Source organism: Erinaceus europaeus, chromosome 8 (genome assembly GCF_950295315.1).
Source record: "Erinaceus europaeus chromosome 8, mEriEur2.1, whole genome shotgun sequence".
Lineage (NCBI taxonomy): Eukaryota > Metazoa > Chordata > Mammalia > Eulipotyphla > Erinaceidae > Erinaceus > Erinaceus europaeus.
The window spans coordinates 113,728,746-113,748,454 of NC_080169.1; the positions used below are offsets into that span (position 1 = coordinate 113,728,746).

At 41.8% G+C, this 19,709-nt stretch overlaps 1 protein-coding gene across 7 annotated transcripts in view; it reads left to right on the forward strand.

Moving 5' to 3' along the window:
- AGK (acylglycerol kinase) overlaps nt 1-19,709 on the forward strand; it is a 344,250-nt gene that overhangs the window by 46,392 nt on the left and 278,149 nt on the right. For 4 of the 7 annotated variants that reach the window (XR_009551247.1, XM_016192120.2, XM_016192121.2 and 1 more), the window contains exons 3-5: nt 458-497; nt 3,641-3,720; nt 16,112-16,187. Coding sequence is in view for 6 of the 7 variants with exons in the window: in XM_016192120.2 (XP_016047606.1) it covers nt 458-497; nt 3,641-3,720; nt 16,112-16,187 (196 nt within the window). In the remaining variant the exon portion in view is untranslated. The remainder of the gene's footprint in view (nt 1-457; nt 498-3,640; nt 3,721-16,111; nt 16,188-19,709) is intronic. The other 3 variants (XM_060196717.1, XM_060196719.1, XM_060196718.1) reach the window with 1 other exon arrangement.

Genomic DNA, 19,709 nt, shown 5'->3' on the forward strand with positions numbered 1-19,709 from the left:
CCTTCATTGACCTGCCTGACATTGTCACATCTGTGATGAATCACAGTTAGGGCATTTTCTTTTGTTTTTAGGAATCCTTATGATTAGGTTGAACCCGTTTGCCTAACCCCAAAGAATCCCCTCCTGTGGAGATCCTAAATTTAATAATCATATCTGTATGATTTCTTGGTTGTTTTTTTTTTTATGATTTCTTATAAAGGAACCCATTCTGAGGCTCCCAGTATTAACAGGATGTGGCCTTCTTAGAAGTAGGCGTGGAAATGCTTAGCACAGGATTCCACCCAGAGAAAGTCATTTTCAGATGTGCCCATGATTTTTAACAACTTTCATTTGGGTCTTCTATAGGGGAGAGTTAACAAAGAGCAAAGCATCTTAACAAAGAGCAAAGCAGTTTGACTTGTTTGGATCTGAGTTTGCTTATCATCGCTAATGTTCCTCCTCTGTGTTTACTTCACAGCGATAACCTGCTAAGGAGAGCAGCCTGTCAGGAGGCCCAGGTAATGTCATTTCGAGAGATAAAATTAAGACCTGCTTTATCTCTGTTGTGCAGGGAACTTAAAGACGTTCCGAGGGACTTGCGTAAGCCCAGCATCAGAGCCATTTGCCTTTTTGCTTTTTGCTATCTGGGGATGAATCAGGCTGAGAGCCAGCTCTGAGTAGGACTCGAGGAAGTTCACCATCTGGTGGAGAGCAGTTCTTGAACGCCCACCCCTTTAGACTTGTTTACTTCTGGATTAGTCCTAAGAACACAAGCTGCACTGGTTGCAGCCCTGGGCATTTGTGCCTGTAGTTGTCCTTGACAACCTGGCTAAGCCCTGCACCTTCCCTGATCCAGATAACCCCCCAGGATATTGCTACAGAGCAGGTGCCATGCACCCGTGTCAGATCTCCTTAAAACTGTCAATTCTTCCTATTTTCCAAGCCCCGCTCTTGTAGCACAGCTGACTCACAACAGGCGCTTTGTTATCTCCATCCCATAATACTGCATCTAAATATGCGTGTAGCTGACCCCGATAGTTATGTTGGGCTGTAAATCCTCTCCAGTCTGAGGTCACATCTTTGCTGTTTCTTTCTCTACCCCCTCCAGAGCTGTGCCTTACACCTTCCAGGTGAATTTCCATAACCAACTTGCCATTTTGTTCTCTGTCATTTACATTTGTGTAGTGAAAAGTGCCCCAAATATGAAGCGAAACATGACAACAGTTAGTTTGCTTTTAGTAGGAGGAGTAGGTGGCAAAATTCAGGTTTGTGTTCAAGTATTTGTAGGATGACAATAGATACTGATATTAATGTCTCATCCTTAGTAATTAGTTCTTCTAAGTCAGTATATTAGGAAGCTGATGGCTTGATCCCAGCACCAAAAAACAAACAAACAAACAAAAAAAAGAATTACTTTTTTTTGGTCTTATTTCAAATTGTTTGGGAAGTGAGCTCAAATAAATTCAAGATGATTCCCCACCCCAACCTAATGGCAGGTGGAAATCCTCCTGGGAAGAAGCCCTCACTTTGTCTAAGTCAGAATGCACATAGCATCCTGCTGTTTTCATTCAGGCTAAATGCCTCCATCTCTTTGAAAAATGTCTTCCCTTTCATGCCTCTCTCCTGTGTCCTAATTCTCCCCTTCCTACCACATTCAGTTTCCTCCATCAGACAAAAGGAGTTCACCCAAGTGGCCACCCTCCTTACTTTCCTTTAAGTTTTTCACTTTACATTCTACCTTCTCATAAGAAGGTGCTTTTTGTGATCTTGTATAAATTTACTTCACTGTAATTCCTTTACTTCACTATAATTTCCTTTGCCCCTATAAACATGAGACTTGCGTTGTGCATAGCTGAAAATGCCAGAGATTAAGTAGTCAGGGCAAAGAAGGAAAAACCTGGAACGATAGATCTGGAATTCCGTGATTAGAGAACTTGGTTCATCATATAATATCTGGCTACCTTCCAGAAATAGTATGGCAGGAAAAAAAAATGCAGTAAGTGGAGATTTGGCTGCAACAATAGTGCAGTCTAAGAGTGAAAACAAATTAGAAACATCAGAAACTTTTTAGAAATAGCACACACACACACACACACACACACACACACACACACATCCTTTTGAAGTACTTTGAAATAGAAACTTTTTAAAAATATTTATTTCCTTTTGTTACCCTTGTTTTATTGTTGTTGTCATTGTTGGATAAGACAGAGAAAAATGGAGAGGAGGGGAGGACAGAGAGGAGGAGAGAAAGATAGACACCTGCAGACCTGTTTCATCAACTGTAAAGCAACTCCCCTGCAGGTGGGGAGCCAGGGGCTCGAACCAGGATCCTTATGCCGGTCCTTGCGCTTTGTGCCATGTTCACTTAACCCGCTGAGCTACTGCCCGACTCCCAAAAGGATCCGGCTTCGAGCCCCCGGCTCCCCACCTGTGTGTGGGGGGGTGTCGCTTCACAGGTGGTGATGCAGGTCTGAGGGTGTCTATCTTTCTCTCTCCCTCTCTGTCTTCCCTTCCTCTCTCCATTTCTCTCTGTCCTATCCAACAACGACAACATCAATAACAACAACAAGGGCAACAAAAGGAAATAAATATAAAAAAAAATAAAATAAAAATACAAGATGAAGAGAGGCAAAGTTGAAAGCAATATGAATATTCCTTTCAAATAAATGACCCTCGGGGCCAGGTGGTATAGCACACCTGGTTAAGCACACATGTTACAATGCACAAGGACCGGGTTTGAGTCCCCAGTCCCCACCTGCAGGGGGAAAGCTTTACGAGTGGTGAAGCAGTGTTGCAGGTATTTCCTTCTCTCTCCCTCTCTATTTCTGGCAGTCTCTATCCAATTAATAAAGATTAAATAAAAAGACTAAAAGAGAATTAAAAAAAATAAATAAGTAAATAAATAAATGACTCAATCTACTGCCTTCCTGTCTCCTAGAAATCTTTTCCTGCTATTGTTGATTTCTTGTTCTATGGAAACAAGTTTTGGGAGTCGGGGATGAGAGAGAGGAGGTCTGGAGTGAAGCGGGAACACAAATCTTTATTTGCGCTGGCACCTCAGAGTTGGGTGCTAGAGAAGCAGGTTGGGCCATGTGGAGGTAGTGAAAATGGCCGCCTCACGCAGTAACCTTTCCTGCGCCTGAACACCGGAGTGAAGCGCTGGCAAGAGAGCGAGGTGCGGAAAATGAAGGGTTTTTATAGGAGTAGCTTTCACGAGAATGGGAAGGGGGAGGAGTGACCATAGCACTCCAGGATAGGATGATAACTCCCGTGAGAATGGGAGGGGGGAGGAGTAACCAAAGCACTCCAAATATCACGGGGATATAGACAATGTCCTGAGGGCATAACATGGCGGAACAGGCACTCCCAGAATGTCCCAACTCTCACGGGAACTAGTAGCCTGAGGGGAAAACATGGCAGATGTGAATGCATCTGCACAATTTCCCAGCAAAGCTGGATCTTTATGATACACAATTCAAATTGTCATTAAATAATGTGATTCTTGTGTTGTTGCTCATGTTGTGTTGTTGCTATGCCAATGTGAAATCATAAAGGATGTACTTTTTTAAACTCAGTAGAAACCATATTTTCTGGAAGTAAACTCTTTTGGCATAATCTCTTTTCATCGTTTCTCTAATGATCATTTTTTCCTTTGTAGGTGTTTGGCAACCAGCTCATCCCCCCGAATGCACAAGTGAAGAAGGCCACTGTCTTTCTCAACCCCGCAGCTTGCAAAGGGTACATTACATGTTCAGTTTTTCACCTTGGGAGGAATGGGTGGGGGTGGGACTATCTGCCAGTTGGTTGGATTGTGTGGAACTGGGAAAACTATTTCAGTACTGTCACAGCAGTAAGATTCATTTGTGATAGAGAAGGACCAGTTAATGAGATATAACTGTAAAACTAACCGAGGCATAGAAATCTGGTCTAATTGAAGCCTAATAATCGTTCCAGAATTGACCATCATAAGTCATATCTGCTTGGCGGTAGCTCCCTTGGGCACAACTTCCGCCATGGTGTGAATTACTGGGCTGTCTCTGCTACAAGATGCTTCAGAGATGACCAAGCGTCCTGTGGTCTTGGGAAGTCAGATAATGTTCTCCAAAAGAAGTGACTCCTGAGGGGTCAGTGAGGTAGTTCAGCAGGTAGGTCACAGGGACTTGCATTTTTGAGGCCCTGGGTCCAACTCCTGGCACCTTTTATGCTGGAGTTACACTGTTCTTTCTGTCAGCTCTTCATTAAATCAATCTTTATTTTTATTTTTTAAATATTTATTTATTCCCTTTTGTTGCTTTTGTTTTATTGTTGTAGTTATTATTGTTGTCATTGTTGTTGGATAGGACAGAGAGAACTTGAGAGAGGAGGGGAAGAAAGGAGGAGAGAAAGATAGACACCTGAAGACCTGCTTCACCACTTGTGAAGCGACCCCTCTGCAGGTGGGGAGCTGGGGGCTCGAACCGGGATCCTTACGCCACTCCTTGTGCTTTGTACCACCTGCGCTTAACCCGCTGCGCTACTGCCTGACTCTAAATCAATCTTTAAAGAAGGAGAAGTTGTCGCTTCTTGAGCTCATGTTAGAGGTTAGCATAAGGAGAACATGCACTCCTTCTCACTGAAGAAATGACTTACAGGGCCAGAGTCTGTCATAGATTCAGAGTAACTGTTTAAGCCCTGTGCTGTATCACTGGTCAGTAAACTGGCTTGGCTCCCTGGAAGGGTTGTGTGAGGCAGTGGTGAGACTCAAGGCATGAAGAATAGTCGCAACTTTGGTTTGATAATGTATCTGTGTTCATTTGTTGTAGTAAGTATACCACTCCAGTGTGAGATGTGTGTAGTGTGGGGAGGTGTGTGGGGGCGGGTGGTGCTGGGTGAGGGGCAAGTGGGAACGCTATGTACTTTCTGCTTTTTTTTTTTTTTTTTTTTTTTGTAACTGGATCACTCCATAGCACTGGCTGCTGGTGGTGCTGGGATTGAGCTGGGATGTCTTGTTTGTAAGTCCTGGGTACCACCACTGTGCTATATCTCTGGTTCTACTCATTTTTAATATGAGCCTGGAGACTATGCTAAAAAAAAAAGTCTATTAGTTTTTCTCAAGTTCATAAGCAGGGACCAGTGATAGCTCACCAGGTAGGTAGGGTGTGCGCTTGCCCATGTAGGAAGCTCGCAGTTCCAGGTGCAGTGCCACATGGAGACAGTTACCCCATGGGGCTGGGGTGGGGCTGTACTGTGTCTCTCTGTCTATTTCTTCCTGTCTGTATAAAGTGAATGGAACATGTGACCCCCCAGAGTAGCAAAATTGCACATCTGCAAAACTGCTGTGCCGTGACAGAATATATTTTTCGGCAGCCTGGGAAGGTGCATACACTGAGGAGAGCACCAGGCTTTCATGCCTGAGGTCCCAGCCTGCGTCCCTGGGGGTTCTTTCTCACTTATACGTAAATGAAAGCAGCATTCTTTTTAAAAGCACTGTAGATTTTTTTTGGGGGGGAGGGGAACAAAACAAAACTTTCTTTTCACAAAGTTAGATGCAACTCTTATACAGGTGAAGAGGTGAGTAAAGAGACTTTGATGTTTTTTTATAAGAAATTGGTTTTATTTTTATTTATTCATTCGTACATTCATTTTTATTGCCACCAGGGTTATCACTGGGGCTCAGTGCCAGCACTACAAATCCACCTCTCCCGGTGGCCATTCCCCCCACCACTTTTTTTTCCCTCTCTTTTATACTCAATAGGACTAAGAAATTGAGAGGGATGGGGAGTAGAGAGGGAGAGAGAGAGACACGTGCAAACCTCTTTCACCATTCATGAAGCATACCCCCCACCCCCTACCCCCACAAACGGCAAGTTGGAAGTGGGAGCTTAAACTCCAGCTCCTTGCAAATTGTAACCTGTGTGCTTAGTGTGGTGCACCACTGCCCGGCCCCTATAAGAAATTGTTTTCTAGGGGCCAGGCGGTGGTGCACCTGGTGAAGCTCACACATTACAGTGTACAAGAGCCTGGGTTCAAGCCCCTGGTCCCCACCTACAAGAGGAAAGTTTCACAAGTGGTGAAGCAGGGCTGTCTCTCTGTCTCTCTCCTTCTCTATCTCCTTACCTCTCTCAATTTCTCTTTGTCTCTATCTAATAAAATAAAATAAAAATGAACTGGAAAAAAAAAGAAATTGTTTTCTATTGCTGGGGCTCAGTGCCTGCACTACGAATCCACTACTCTTGGTGGCCATTTTTTCCCATTTTTATTGACTAGGATAGAGAGAAATTGAGAGGGAAGGAGGAGATAGAGAGGGAGAAAGATAGACACCTGTAGTCTTGCTTCACCATTCCTGAAGCATCCTTTCTGAAGGTGGAGAGCTGGGGACTTGAACCCGGATCCTTGAGCTTAATATTTTGTGCACTTAACCAGGTGCACCACCATCTGGTCCCCTAAGAAATTGTTTAAAATTAATTTATATGAAAATATGTATCTATTTCCTATATTACAAGAGAAAGAGACAGGTAGAGAGAGACACTTAGAGAACAACTCCCTGGTATGTGTGGTGCTGGGGAATTGAACCCAGTCACTTATAATTGATCTTTTTAAAATATGAGTAGTAGAAAAGGGAAGCTACTGAGCAGCAGTAGCTGTGTTTCTCTCCTCACCTTTCCTAGTTCAACTAGGAATACCAAAGGAGATCACCTGAAACCTCAACAAGACAGGACTAGAATGACCTTGGGAACCCACCAAATCACTGGTGAGTGCAAACACGTGTGGCTCATGGACAGAGAGGAGCCTAAGGAGAGAGTCCTGGGGCTAAAGCCCGTTTCTACTCCCAAGCGGTTGGTAATAGTCTGGCAGTTTACTGGTTGAGGCACCACCTCCAGTCCGTTTTACCAACAAAAAGACTGCTGAAGGGAAGAGAAGACTCCCCTAAGACTCCAAATGCAACTGTGAGTCTGCATTGCTACTGCTCTCAGAGGCTGGAGCAAGCAGGGGGAAGGCCCTATGTTGACATCTGGGGACAGAGAACTGACCAGGAACCTCAGGAGAAGAGCTACACCTCAGTGGCCTAGCAGTGGGAGTGTATAGTGGAAGCCTTTCCACATTGTTCTCCTGATGAGAACATGGTGAGTAATTGCCTCAGAAACTACAGACTATAAACAGGACTTTTAAAGAAACTCATAGGGTTCAGCAGTGCTGCCTGGCTTTGCAGAAAAGCTGAATTGAGCCTGGAGCTTTGGATCTTTGGAGTGTGAGAGTCTCTTTGCATAACCACTGTGCTACCTGTCCACCACCCAAGACTGGTCACGAGTGAGTGATTAAGCTAAGAAGCCTACTTATTAAAAGGCTTCTTGTTAAAAAGCCCTCAGGCTTCCAGAACAAAAGAGGTTTTAACAGCCTCTGTGCTCCAACTCAGGCATTGAAATAACTGTTAATTTCCACAACTGTGCACTCTTTAAGTACCTTACTTAGACACAAGTCAATCCAGGCAAGAGTGATCAGTAATTTGAATAGTATTGAGAGAGGAACCTCATTACATACTATATAGAATGGTTAAACCAACAAGAAGGAATATTGGAGCAATGAACAAGGACAAAAGTCCAGCTAAAAGCCCCACAAAGGTTGAAATATGGAATAATGAGGTCAACATCCAAATGCTAGTTAGGGAAATAGTCACAGGAGTGAGTAAAGAGTTTGAAAGAATTGTCATCAGACATGCAGAAACAACAGAGACTCTGGAAGAAAATACTAATTATCTCAAGGTTATTAGAGAGCTGAAAGCTGAAATAGCTGAGCTAAGAACACAACTAGGTGAACAAGCTAAAACAGTATTGGAAAAGTGTAACAAAATAGGTGAACTATAAAAACAGTAGAGGGGAGAGAGAATAGGATAAGTGAAGCTGAAAAAAGAATTAGCAAGTTTGAGAGCAAATTAGAGACGACTAAGAAAGAGGTAAGAGATCTCAAAAAGAGATTAAGAGATACTGCAAACAAAAACAGAAATAATATACACATTATTGGCTTACCAGAGGAAGAGAGGGTGGGGAAGAAAGCATTCTGTACAAATTAGAAGAGAAGAAGTCAAATTCTATTTGCAGATGACATGATAGTATACATAGAAAAACCTAAAGAATCCAGCAAGAAGCTTTTAGAAATCATCAGGCAATACAGTAAGCTGTCAGGCTACAAAATTAACATTCAAAAGTCAGTGGCATTCCTTTATGCAGACACTAAGTTAGAAGAAGATGCTATCCAGAAATCAATTCCTTTTACTATAGCAACAAAAACAATAAAATATGTAGGGATAAACCTAACCAAAGAAGTGAAAGACTTGTATACTGAAAATTATGAGTCACGACTCAAGGAAATTGAAAAAAAGACACAAAGAAGTGGAAAGATATTCCATGTTTATGGATTAGAAGAATTAACATCATCAAAATGAATATACTTCCCAGAGCCATCTACAAATTTAATGCTATCCTCATCAACATCTCAATTACATTTTTTAGGAGACTAGAACAAATACTACAAATGTTTATCTGGAACCAGAAAAGACCTAGGATTGCCAAAACTATCTTGAAGAAAGAACAGAACTGGAGGCATTATTATAGGGCCATTGTATTTAAAACTGCTTGGTACTGGAACATGAATAGACACACTGACCAGTGGAATAGAATTGAGAGCCCAGAAATAAGCCCCCACACCTATGGACTTCTAATCGTTGACAAAGGTGCCCAGAATATTAAATGGGGAAAGGAGAGTCTCTTCAACAAATGGTGTTGGAAAAAATGGGTTGAAACATACAGAAGAATGAAACTGAATCACTATATTTTACCAAACACAAAAGTAAACTCCAAGTGGATCAAGGACTTGGATGTTAGACAGAAAACTATCAGATATTTAGAGGAAAATATTGTCAGAACTCTTTTCCGCATAAAAACATCTTCAATGAAACAAACCCAGTAACAAAGAAGACTAAGGCAAGAATAAACCAATGGGACTACATCAAATTAAAAAGCTTCTCAACAGGGAGTTGGGTGGTAATGCAGCGGGATAAGTGCATGTGGCGGAAGGCTCAAGACCAGAGTAAGAAACCCAGTTTGAGCCCCAGCTCCCCACCTGCAGGGGAGTCACTTCACAGGCAGTAAAGCAGGTCTGCAGGTGTCTATCTTTCTCTCCCCCTCTCTTCCCCTCCTCTCTCCATTTCTCTCTGTCCTATCCAACAACAACAATAATAATAACTAACAATAAAACAAGGGCAACAAAAGGGAAAATAAACATTAAAAAAAACTAAAAAGCTTCTGCATAGCAAAACAAACAAACACAAAAAAAACCCAATACCCAAACAAAGAGATCTCTCACAAAATGGGAGAGGATCTTTATATGCCATACATCAGACAAGAGGCTAATAACCAAAATATAAAAAGAGCTTGCCAAACTCAACAACAAGAAAACAAATGACCATGACCACATCTAAAAATGGCAAGAGGACATGGACAGAACATTCACCATAGAAGATATCCAAAAGGTTGAGAAACACATGAAAAAATGCTCGAAGTCTTTGATTATCAGAGAAATGCAAATAAAGACAACAATGAGATACCACTTCACTCCTGTGGGAAAATTATACATCAGAAAAGGTAACAGCAGCAAATGCTGGAGAGGTTGTGGGGACAAAGGAACCCTCCTACACTGCTGATGGGAATGTCAATTGATCCATCCCCTGTGGAGAACAGTCTGGAGAACTCTCAGAAGGCTAGAAATGGTCCTACCCTATGACCCTGCAATTCCTCTCCTGGGGATATATCCTAAGGAGCCCAACACACCCATTCAAAAGGATCTGTGTACACATATGTTCTTAGCAGCACCATTTGTAATAGCCTAAACCTGGAAGCAACCCAGGTGTCCAACAACAGATGAGTGGCTGAGCAAGTTGTATATATACACAATGGAATACTACTCAGCTATTAAAAATGGTGACTTCACTGTTTTCAGCCGATCTTGGATGGACCTTGAAAAATTCATGTTAAGTGAAATAAGTCAGAAACAGAAGGATGAATGTGGGATGATCTCACTCTCAGAAGTTGAAAAACAAGATTAGAAGCGAGAGAACAAGTAGAACCTGAACTGGAATTGGCATTTGGCACTAAAGTAAAAGACTCTGGGGTGAAGGGGGGAAAGAGTACAGGTCCTGGAAAAGGATGACAGAGGACCTAGTGGGGGTTGCATTGTTATGTGGAAAACTGAGAAATGTTATGTATGTACAAACTATTGTATTTACTGTCAAAAACATTAATTCTCCAGTAAAGAAATAAAAAAATACAATATCAATAGTAAAAAATCAACAGATCGAGGTGGGGTAAGTGGTGCCTGATTTTCTGAGAAATTGGTAATTGGTAATTGAGTGGGTGAGAGTAATCTTCCCACTGGAGTTGGATCAGTTTACATTCCCACCTGCAGGGCCACTGATCTGAGAACTGCAGGTAAAGGTAACAAGGAGATACCACCTTACCCCTGTGAGAATGCCTTCCTTACCTTAGAAAAGACAGCCAGCTGTGGTTAGGATGTAGGGGAGCACTCCACACTGCTGGACAGGAGAGAAACTGCACTTTCAAGGTCAGACTGCTGTTGGTTTGTTTGTTTTTATTTTTACCAGAGCTCTGCTCAGCTCTGGCTTATGGTGGTGTGGGGAGGGGTGGGGGGTTGAACTTTGGGCTTTGGATCCTCAGGCATGAGTCTCTCTGCATAACCATTTTGCTATCTACGACCCCCCTCCCCCAATTACTGTTTTAAGACATCTTAACATTTTAGTCAAAACTGGGCCGTAGCGTAGTGGGTCAAGTGCACATAGCACAAAGCACAAGGATCTCGGTACAATCCCCCAGCTTCCCACCTGCATGGGGGTCACTCCATGGGCGGTGAAGCAGGTCTGCAGGTTTCTGTCTTTCTTTCCCCCTCTCTGTCTTCCCCTCCTCTCTCGATTTCTCTGTCCTTATCCAGCAACAACAACAGCAATAACAATAAAAATGACGACAACAACAAGGGTGACATCAAGGGCAACAAAATGGAAAAAAGGCCTTCAGGAGCCCCAGTAATAACCCTGGAGGCAAAAATAAATAAATAAAAATAATAACCCTGGAGGCAAAAATAAATAAATAAATAAATAAATAATAAAAACAAAGAAAGGTTCCCCCACCACCCTGAAAGTCATTATCCTCTTTAACGAGGTGAATCCCTCCATCCTTAGAAGCAACTGCTCTGAAACTCAGTGGCATCATTTTTAAAAACTTTCACATTTTTAAAAAAAAAATTCCACAGGCTCAAGCCTTTGGTCCCCAACTGCAGGGTAAAAGATTTACAAGTGGTGAAGCAGTAATACAGGTGTCTCTTTCTCTGTCTCCCTCTCTTTCCCCCTTTCCTCTCAATTGCTGTCTGTCTCTATCCAATTAATTAAACTATTAAAAAAGTATTCACTATTTAATTGACCTATCTGTGTTATCTTGGCTCTGCCCTGACTAATTTATAATTTATCAGGTAGCTTTTCCATTATGTATTACTGGTTTTAAAACTACATGAGAGCTTTATTAGATGACTGTGTGTTTAGAGTTAAGGAATAACACATTAAAGGGTAATTATTACTTGTGTGTGCATGAAGCTGGGAACTACTATAAGTTTATACAGTTTTTACTTTTTCAAGGTGCTAACTTGGCAAAATACTAATCTTTATTATATAGTAATAGTATGCATTTCTTACTGGTAACACTTCTTAAAATTATTTTATTGGATGCAGAAATTGAGAGGGATAGGGAAAGTTTCACAAGCTTGCAGATGGGGCTCTGGGGCTTGAACCTATGTCCTTGTGCATTGTAGCATGTGCGCTTCACTGGGTGTGCCACTGCGTGGCCCCCAACACTTGTAGTGAGGGGAGATTAGTCTTTTGAAGGTTCTTGGGAGAAGCTGGGTGGTGGTGCACCTGGTTGATCGCATTACAATGCTCAAGGACCCAAGGTGAGCCCCTGGTTCCCACCTGCAGGGGGAAAGCTTTGCAAGTGGTGAAGCAGTGTTGCAAGTGTCTCTCTGTCTCTCTCCCTCTCTGTCACCCCCTTCCCTCTTGATTTCTTACTGTCTCTATCCAATAAATAAAGATAATAACAAGACAAACAAGTCTCTTGGGAAACTTTATCCAAGCTTGTCAATTTCTACTTGTTTCTGCTTTACAGAATACTGAATTTTGTCTGTGCTTAATCTACATACTCCTCATGGACTGCCTTTGCTTCTCTTTATGGTATAAAATGTTCTTCAGAAAGTCAAAGCCTGCATTCCTGGTAACTAATAAAAATAATCTTTTTTAAAATTTATTTTGAGTGAGGGAATTATAACAGGAAATAGGTGAGGAGGGTATCTTAAGTCTTAAGTAGGCACTATTTATTATGGATTTTATACTGACTCACTGCAGACTATTGTGAACTTTTGCTTTCAGGTATAGATTTTGCCCTAATTTATGGATACATGTGAAGCTATGAACCTATCTTTTTAAAAATTTGTTTTAGAAAGAGGACTGAATGTAGACATAAAACATTTTTGACATTCATTTTTTTTGAAATTTTATTTTAAATGTGATAGTTGAATTTATTTGGGTAGAAGACCAGGACCATATTAATAATGTGTAACATTTATCTGAGGGTCTAGATCACAGGGGTGGGGAAACTTTTTTTTTTTCTCTGCCTATGAACATTTGGATATTTTATTACATCGCTTTGGGCCATACAGAATTATCAACTTAAAAGTTAGCACCTAGTGTTTCTATGAAAACAGCTCCTAGATTTCTTTCCTTTTTAAAAGAATTATTTATAAAATGGAAATATTGACAAAACCTTAGGGTAAAGGGGTGTAGTTCTGCACAGTTCCCACCATCAGAGCTCTGTATTCCATCCCCTCCCTTGAAAGCTTTCCTGTTAGTTTCAGGCTGATCAAATGATTTCATAGCCCATATGTGGCCCACAGACCAGAAGTTCCCCACCCTGGCCTAGGAGATAGCATAACCACAGTGCAGCAGAATTGCATGCCGGAATCCAGGACGGCTCAGATTCAAGCCTTGTCACCACCATGTGCCAGAACTGAACAGTATTCAGTCTCTCTCTTTCTCATTAAAATTAGCAAATAAATCTTGGAAAAATCAAATCATATTATAAAATTCACTTTTGAAACTATCCCAATAGGGAGGGACTTTTGGCAACAGCTGTATTCTTCAACTTCTAGACTGTGCTTTTGAATCCTGACTTGAGTTAGACAAGAATCGCTATCAGAATGATGGGCATGATACTTGTAAAACATGAGCTCTCTCAAAGACTATTTCTCTCTTTCTTCTTTTGCCTCCTGGGTTATCACTGGGGCTTGATGCGGACACTATGAATACACTGCTCCTGGAGGCCATTTTTCCCCCATTGGATGGAACAGAGAGAAATTGAGAGAGGAGGGGGAGATAATGAGGGAGAGAGAATGATAAACATCTGCAGACCTACTTCTCTGCTTGTGAAGCAACCCCCCTGCAGGTTGGGAGCTGGGGGTTCAAACCTGGATCCTTGTGCTGGTCCTTGTGCTTAGTACTTTGTGTGCTTAACCAGGTACCATCCTGTCGTTTTCGACGGGTTAGGTTGTTTTCGCCGGGCTGGCTTCACGGGCAGGTAACAGACGACCAGGGACTCATAGTTGAGCTGTAGGCAGTATCTCTTTATTCATGCAGGACGCAGCACAATCTAAGCCGAGCTGAGCTAAACTAAAGGTAAAGTACAGTACTCTAAAACTCACAATGCTGTCTTTATATATACTTCCCAAGTAGGGTGGAAACAGGGTGTGACATAGAGAGGGTGGAGAGAAAAGTGACTGGTGACAATCAGAGTGTGACAAGGAGAGGATCAGGGTGTGACAAGGAGGGGTGGTGGAGCAAAAACATATCATGAAACAGTGGGGATTGAACCAATGCCCTGGAGGGAGGTGCTTGTTAACAGCGGTTATATAAATAGAATGAAGTGGTTATGTAAATAGAATAGTGTTAAGCAGGGGGGATTTAAACCAAATGAAACAGAAGGGGTCTCATGCATACCAACACCATCCTACCATCCTCTCCCCAAAACTATTTCTCTACTCCTGTTACATAAGACATTGCAGCTGTGCCGTTTCTTTTCCTCTGTATTTACATGTCTGCATTTCCTATGGCATGATCACTCATTTATACACTGATTCATAGGTTATTTAGCAAGTGATTTCTAGGTATGAGAGACATAGCCTTAGAGACCAGGGCCTTCTAGCATCCTTAAGTCGTGTATTTTCTTCTGCTCCTGCCATGTTATCTCCTCAATTTCTCCACTGGCATTCAGCACGAAGTAAGTGCTTTGTAAGTACTTCTTGAGTGAACTATTGTTGCCTCAGTAAATCTCTACGGATTATATTCTCTGTCTAGAAGTCCTACACTGAATTGTAAGCATCTCAAATAGATCAGCTGTTGGGCATTACACCAGCTCCCCTGCATTGCTTGATGCTATGGTCTATTTACATAATCATTGTTTTGCCTGAGACCCACCCTACCTGCAGGGTATTGGTTAATCCCACTGATTAGAACCTTTGCAGCAGCTGCGATGGAAGCTTTCTACCTTCGCACTCTTTTCTCCACCCCCCTCCTAGCCATTTCCTTTTCCCACTTGCCACTTCCGGTTAAAGATATATATCTATTAAGGCGTTGTCTCTGATCAGTAAAATCCATTGTGTTCCCTCTCCGCCATGAGTTCCTGGTTCCTCTCTTCTGTGTCGCTGAGTAAGCAGCAGCCCAGGTTGGCTCCAGTCGAGTTCTCTCTAACCCAGAGAGCATGTGCCCGGGAAGAAGCGTCCTAGCGCTAGCCCGGCATTCTGGCACCCGAACAGGGACCTATCCCCCAGCTTCACACACAAGCGGCAGACATACAAAGGCGCCCCAGATAAGTACACGGCCTTGGCTCTCTGCAACCTCGTGTTTAACAAAGGCACTGCAGTTCCTTTTTTCCCTCTTATTATTTTTTTGAGACCCCTCCGCCATGGGCAACCTTCCTCTTTATGAAGAGGTTTCCCAAACCCTCTACTCTTCTTTCATGAGACAGTTTCTCTGTCTCTGGAACATTTTGCTCCGGGCCACACCTTGGTTCCTCATGACCGTGATCATAGAGCTTGGGAGATGCATGGAGATTTCCCCTAGGACTTCCTGGACTCCCTCTCCCATGTCTCCTGCGGAGAAGGGCGACTCTAACTTGCAGAGCCTTCTCCAGAACCTTGGCAGTCTCCAAGAATGGAGACATATGGTTAGTTCTACCCTCCTGACTCAATTCTTTCTTCTATGGGAAGACATATTTGGGAATGGGTGCCTGCAGCAATCCCACAGGAACCGTCAGAACCAGCCTAACTGGGATTTTGAGGCCCTTTTTGAATTAGGACGCCCCCCAGGACCCATAATACAACATGGCAGAATCTGAAAAATCTAGTTTACAGAGCCCAGAGCGCCAGGCTAGCATTGTGGGTCTTTCTTCCTGGCACATGCTCTCTGGGTTGGAGAGAACTCGACAGGAGCCAACTTGGGCTGCTGCTTACTCAGTGATGCAGAAGAGAGGAACCAGGAACTCGTGGCGGAGCAGGAATGCAACATAATGCCTTTATTGATCAGAGACAACACCTTAATAGATATATATCTTTAACCAGAAGTGGCAAGTGGGAAAAGGAAATGGCTAGGAGAGGAGGTGGAGAAAAGAGCGCAAAGGTAGAAAGCTTCCATAGCAGCTGTTGCAAAGGTTCTAACCTGTGGGATTAGGCAATACCCTGCAGGTAGGGTGGGTCTCAGGCAAAACAGTGATTATATAAACAGACCACAGCATCAAGCAATGCAGGGGAGCTGGTGTAATGCCCGACAATCAGTGTATTGTATTAGACAAAGGGCACACTGGAGACCCCAGAAACAGAGTCTGTTTCTGTCAGGAGAAGCCAGCAAACTCCCTGCACTCAAACAAATCAAGGAAACCAGTGTTCCATGCTCAGTTTCCTGCTCTAGTCTAGAGAAGGTGATTGGGGCTTTTACCCTCCTCTTGAATAACACATGTTGAAATGTCTGTGTTTATTTTCCCTTTGTCTACAGCAAAGCCAGGACTCTCTTTGAAAAAAATGCTGCCCCGATTTTACACCTGTCTGGCATGGATGTGACTGTTGTGAAGGTGAGAACCACTCCCGTATGACTTTACTGAAGCTATCACTGCACAGCAGAGCAACCGATGGCGTATCCTCAATGCCGATAATTAGCAAACATGGTTTTGTGTTCCCAGAGTGGCAACAGCGTTCCTTTCCCCCAGTGGGGTCAGGGGGAGGCATGGGCAGGATCCCTTCTGAAAGAGTAAATATGAAATTGCTGCCTCTTGGAAGAGAAGAAAGGTGTAGTTGTAAGCATTCACATCTGAGCAGTTCCTTTTAATTTCTTGCTAGTTCCACAGACAGTTAAATGTTTCCTCTCTGGCGACAAATTTTAAATGGTAGAGTTTTAGACTTTATGTGAGGTCTGAAAAGAAAAACAAGCGGACATAATTCAGAAGGAAATGTACCCTTTTCAGAAGATGCCTCGAGTCAACTTAGTTAACTTTTAAATATAGTGTATATGGTATGTATATAGGTATGTGTCCTTGGTGAAAATCACTTACTGTGTTTGTCCATCTGTGATTTACCCATTTTTCCTGAACTCATAGAGCTTATTTAATTCAATCTACCTTGCATGTGTTGAACTTTCTTTTGCAGCTTATCTGAGATATGGATGGTTTTCTGGTTGTTAGCATCCAGATGAGATAAAGTGGAAGAAAACTAACTAGTATTTCTTCTCAAACCAGTAGATTACATCACAGATTCTATACAGGTCATAGAATGGTTTTTTTTCTTCCTTGAATGTTTAGTTGAACTCATAAGTAAACCCATTTGGACTTAGAACACTTTTTGAGGAGAACTTTTTTGCACACTAAATTTATTTTTAATGGCTCTAGATGTATTCAAGTTTTATTTCTTCTTCAGTTATTTATGGTAATGCAAGTTTTCCAAGGAATTTGCTTCATCTAAAATTTCAAATTAATTGGTATCATCAGGTTGTTAATATCAGCCTAAAAATTCTGTAACATCTGCCAAAAGTTTGTTTTCATTCTTAGTATTATTTATTTGTGTCGTATCTTTTTTCCCCTCCATCAAGAGAATCTTTCTAGAGCTAATACAATAGTTTATCCTATATTATTAGCAACTGTTTAGTGAAATGTTCACCTCTCATTGCTTTTCATGATGCTTACTATATATAGCCTTAGAGTTTCGATGCTTCACTGGGAAAGAAATGAAAACAAGACATTTTGTCCATGTTTTTAGATGTAGTTCTAGTTATTTATTGATAACACACTATTTTTTCAACCATCTTCCTGTATATGATTCTGCTGGCCAGAAGTCTGTGTTCAGAGCTGTTCTTGCCCTGGTCCCAACTGGATGGAGGAGGGTTGGTGGGTGACCTGACTCACCTGTCTGTAGTTTGATGCTGGCTGTTAACTTCCGTTGTTTCCCATAGCATCTCCATATAGCAGCTCGACTTCCTGAAGTAATTACAGATAGCAGCTCACTTTGCCTTTAAATAAATAATTGAGTATGTTTTCAAAAGGGGGATACTTGACTATCTACAATGTCATCACATTCAATGAAAGTAAGCATTTTATACTATCACATTGTGTTACATAGCCCATGAAAATGTGCGATCTCTAATTTTTACCAGTTGAAGATAATTTGTATGTATGTATTTGTTAGGTGTATTATACACAGAAAATACATATTTCAAAGGATGAGATTTGAATCTATAAGTTGACTTAGTAAATTAAATAAATAATGGTTAGCAAGGGTAACCTCTTAATAGAAATTGCTTCTTGGGGTTGGCAGTGGCACAGCTAGTTGAGTGCACATGTTACAATGTGAAAAGACCCGGGTTTGAGCCCCCAGTCCCCACCTGCAAGGGGAAAGCTTTGTGAGTGGTGAAGCAGCATTGCAAGTGTCTCTCTTTCTCTCTGTCTCCCCCTTCCCTCTCAATTTCTGGCTGTCTCTATACAATAAATAAAGACGGTTAAAAAGAAAAAAAGAAATTGCTTCTCTCTGTAGGATGTATTCAATTTTCATTTTAAAATCATGTTAAACTTATAAAAACTACGAATGTCTCCATCCACTTCATCTGAACCTTATAAACATTAATATTACATACATAAATATTACTATTTTTCTCATTTGAAAAATTGCAGAAATAATTTTCTTTCACCTCACAGTACCTGTAATAAAAATAAACACATCTCTTACATAAACACGAATCAATTATCGAAATAAAAATTAATATTATATAATCATTCAGATTAATTTTTCAATTAATCTTTATGTTAACATAGAAAAAACCTAGGATCACATTTAGTTGTCCAATGTCTTTAGTTAGCTCTTTTAATCTTTCATTTTTTTCAGTTAGTGTCTTCACATTTTTAAGAGCTCAAGTCATTTTCATATATACTTTTTAATTTTTTAGAGATTGTGACTGAGTTTGGGTCTATTTGCTGTTTTTTTGTGATTGAAATTAAGGCTGTGCATTTTTTGCCAGGAATGTACCACAGGAAACAGTACCAGTGGAAAGCCATGGACCAGTGAAAAGCCATGGATTCTCAGGGAAGTTTCCCTGGAATCCCTTGGAACCCATATGAGGAGTTAGTGTTATGCAGAAAACTGAGAAATGTTACACATGTACCAACTACAGTATTTATTGTCTACTGTAAACCATTAATTTTCCCCAGTAAATAAATTAAAAAAAATCTTTTGGGAGAAGAGATGGGAGTAAATATAGATCACCTTTATTTGTTTTTGTCACCAGGGCTTCATTCCTGTGTGACTCCACTGCTCCCCGCAGTCTCTTTATCCTTTTCCTCTTCAAATCTCAGACAGAGACGGAAAGGGAGAAAGGAAAGACACCACGGCACAGCTCCACAGTTCGTGAAGCCGCCATGCGTGGTATTCCCGTGTAGTGCCAGGGCCTCGAACCTGGGAGAGCTGGCTCCAGGCCCCTCCATCCGCTCTGTTTTTAGTGAGCTCTTAAACAGCGCATGTGATATTTGGATTCTGGTTGGTGTGTGGTTCTCCTGTTAGACTCACCAACTTGAGCACAGCTCACTGCACCTTGTTCACTAGACGTCCCCCAAAGTATTTATTATTTACTGGCTTGTGGCCTAGTGTTCCTCCCTTTAACTGGTTGATGCTTCCGATGTACTTCTCATATTTTCCTATTGCTTTAATTGTCTGTGCTGAGTGCCTGCCTAGTCTACCATTATGCTGGGATAGATTATTTGAACCCTGTACACAGGGTTGTCTTTAAATCACATCAAGCATATTGACATCGAATGCTACCATCTTTATGAATGAGAGACTCACAGATGCAAACATCTGGAAACCTGCCCACTTAGATAGTAAAGACTGAGCATGGATTCAGATGCAGGTCTATTGACCCAGCAGCACATGTTTCCTCTCTTCCTTCCTCCCTTCGTTTCTTCCTTTGTTTTATATTCATTTTAGATAGAGACAGAGAAGTTGAGATGGGAGAGGGTGACAGAGAGGAAGAATAGTGCCGCTTCACTGTTTGTGAAGCTTCCCCTGCAGCTTGGGGCTGGGGGCTTAAATCCAGGTCTTTGCACTTGGTCACGTAT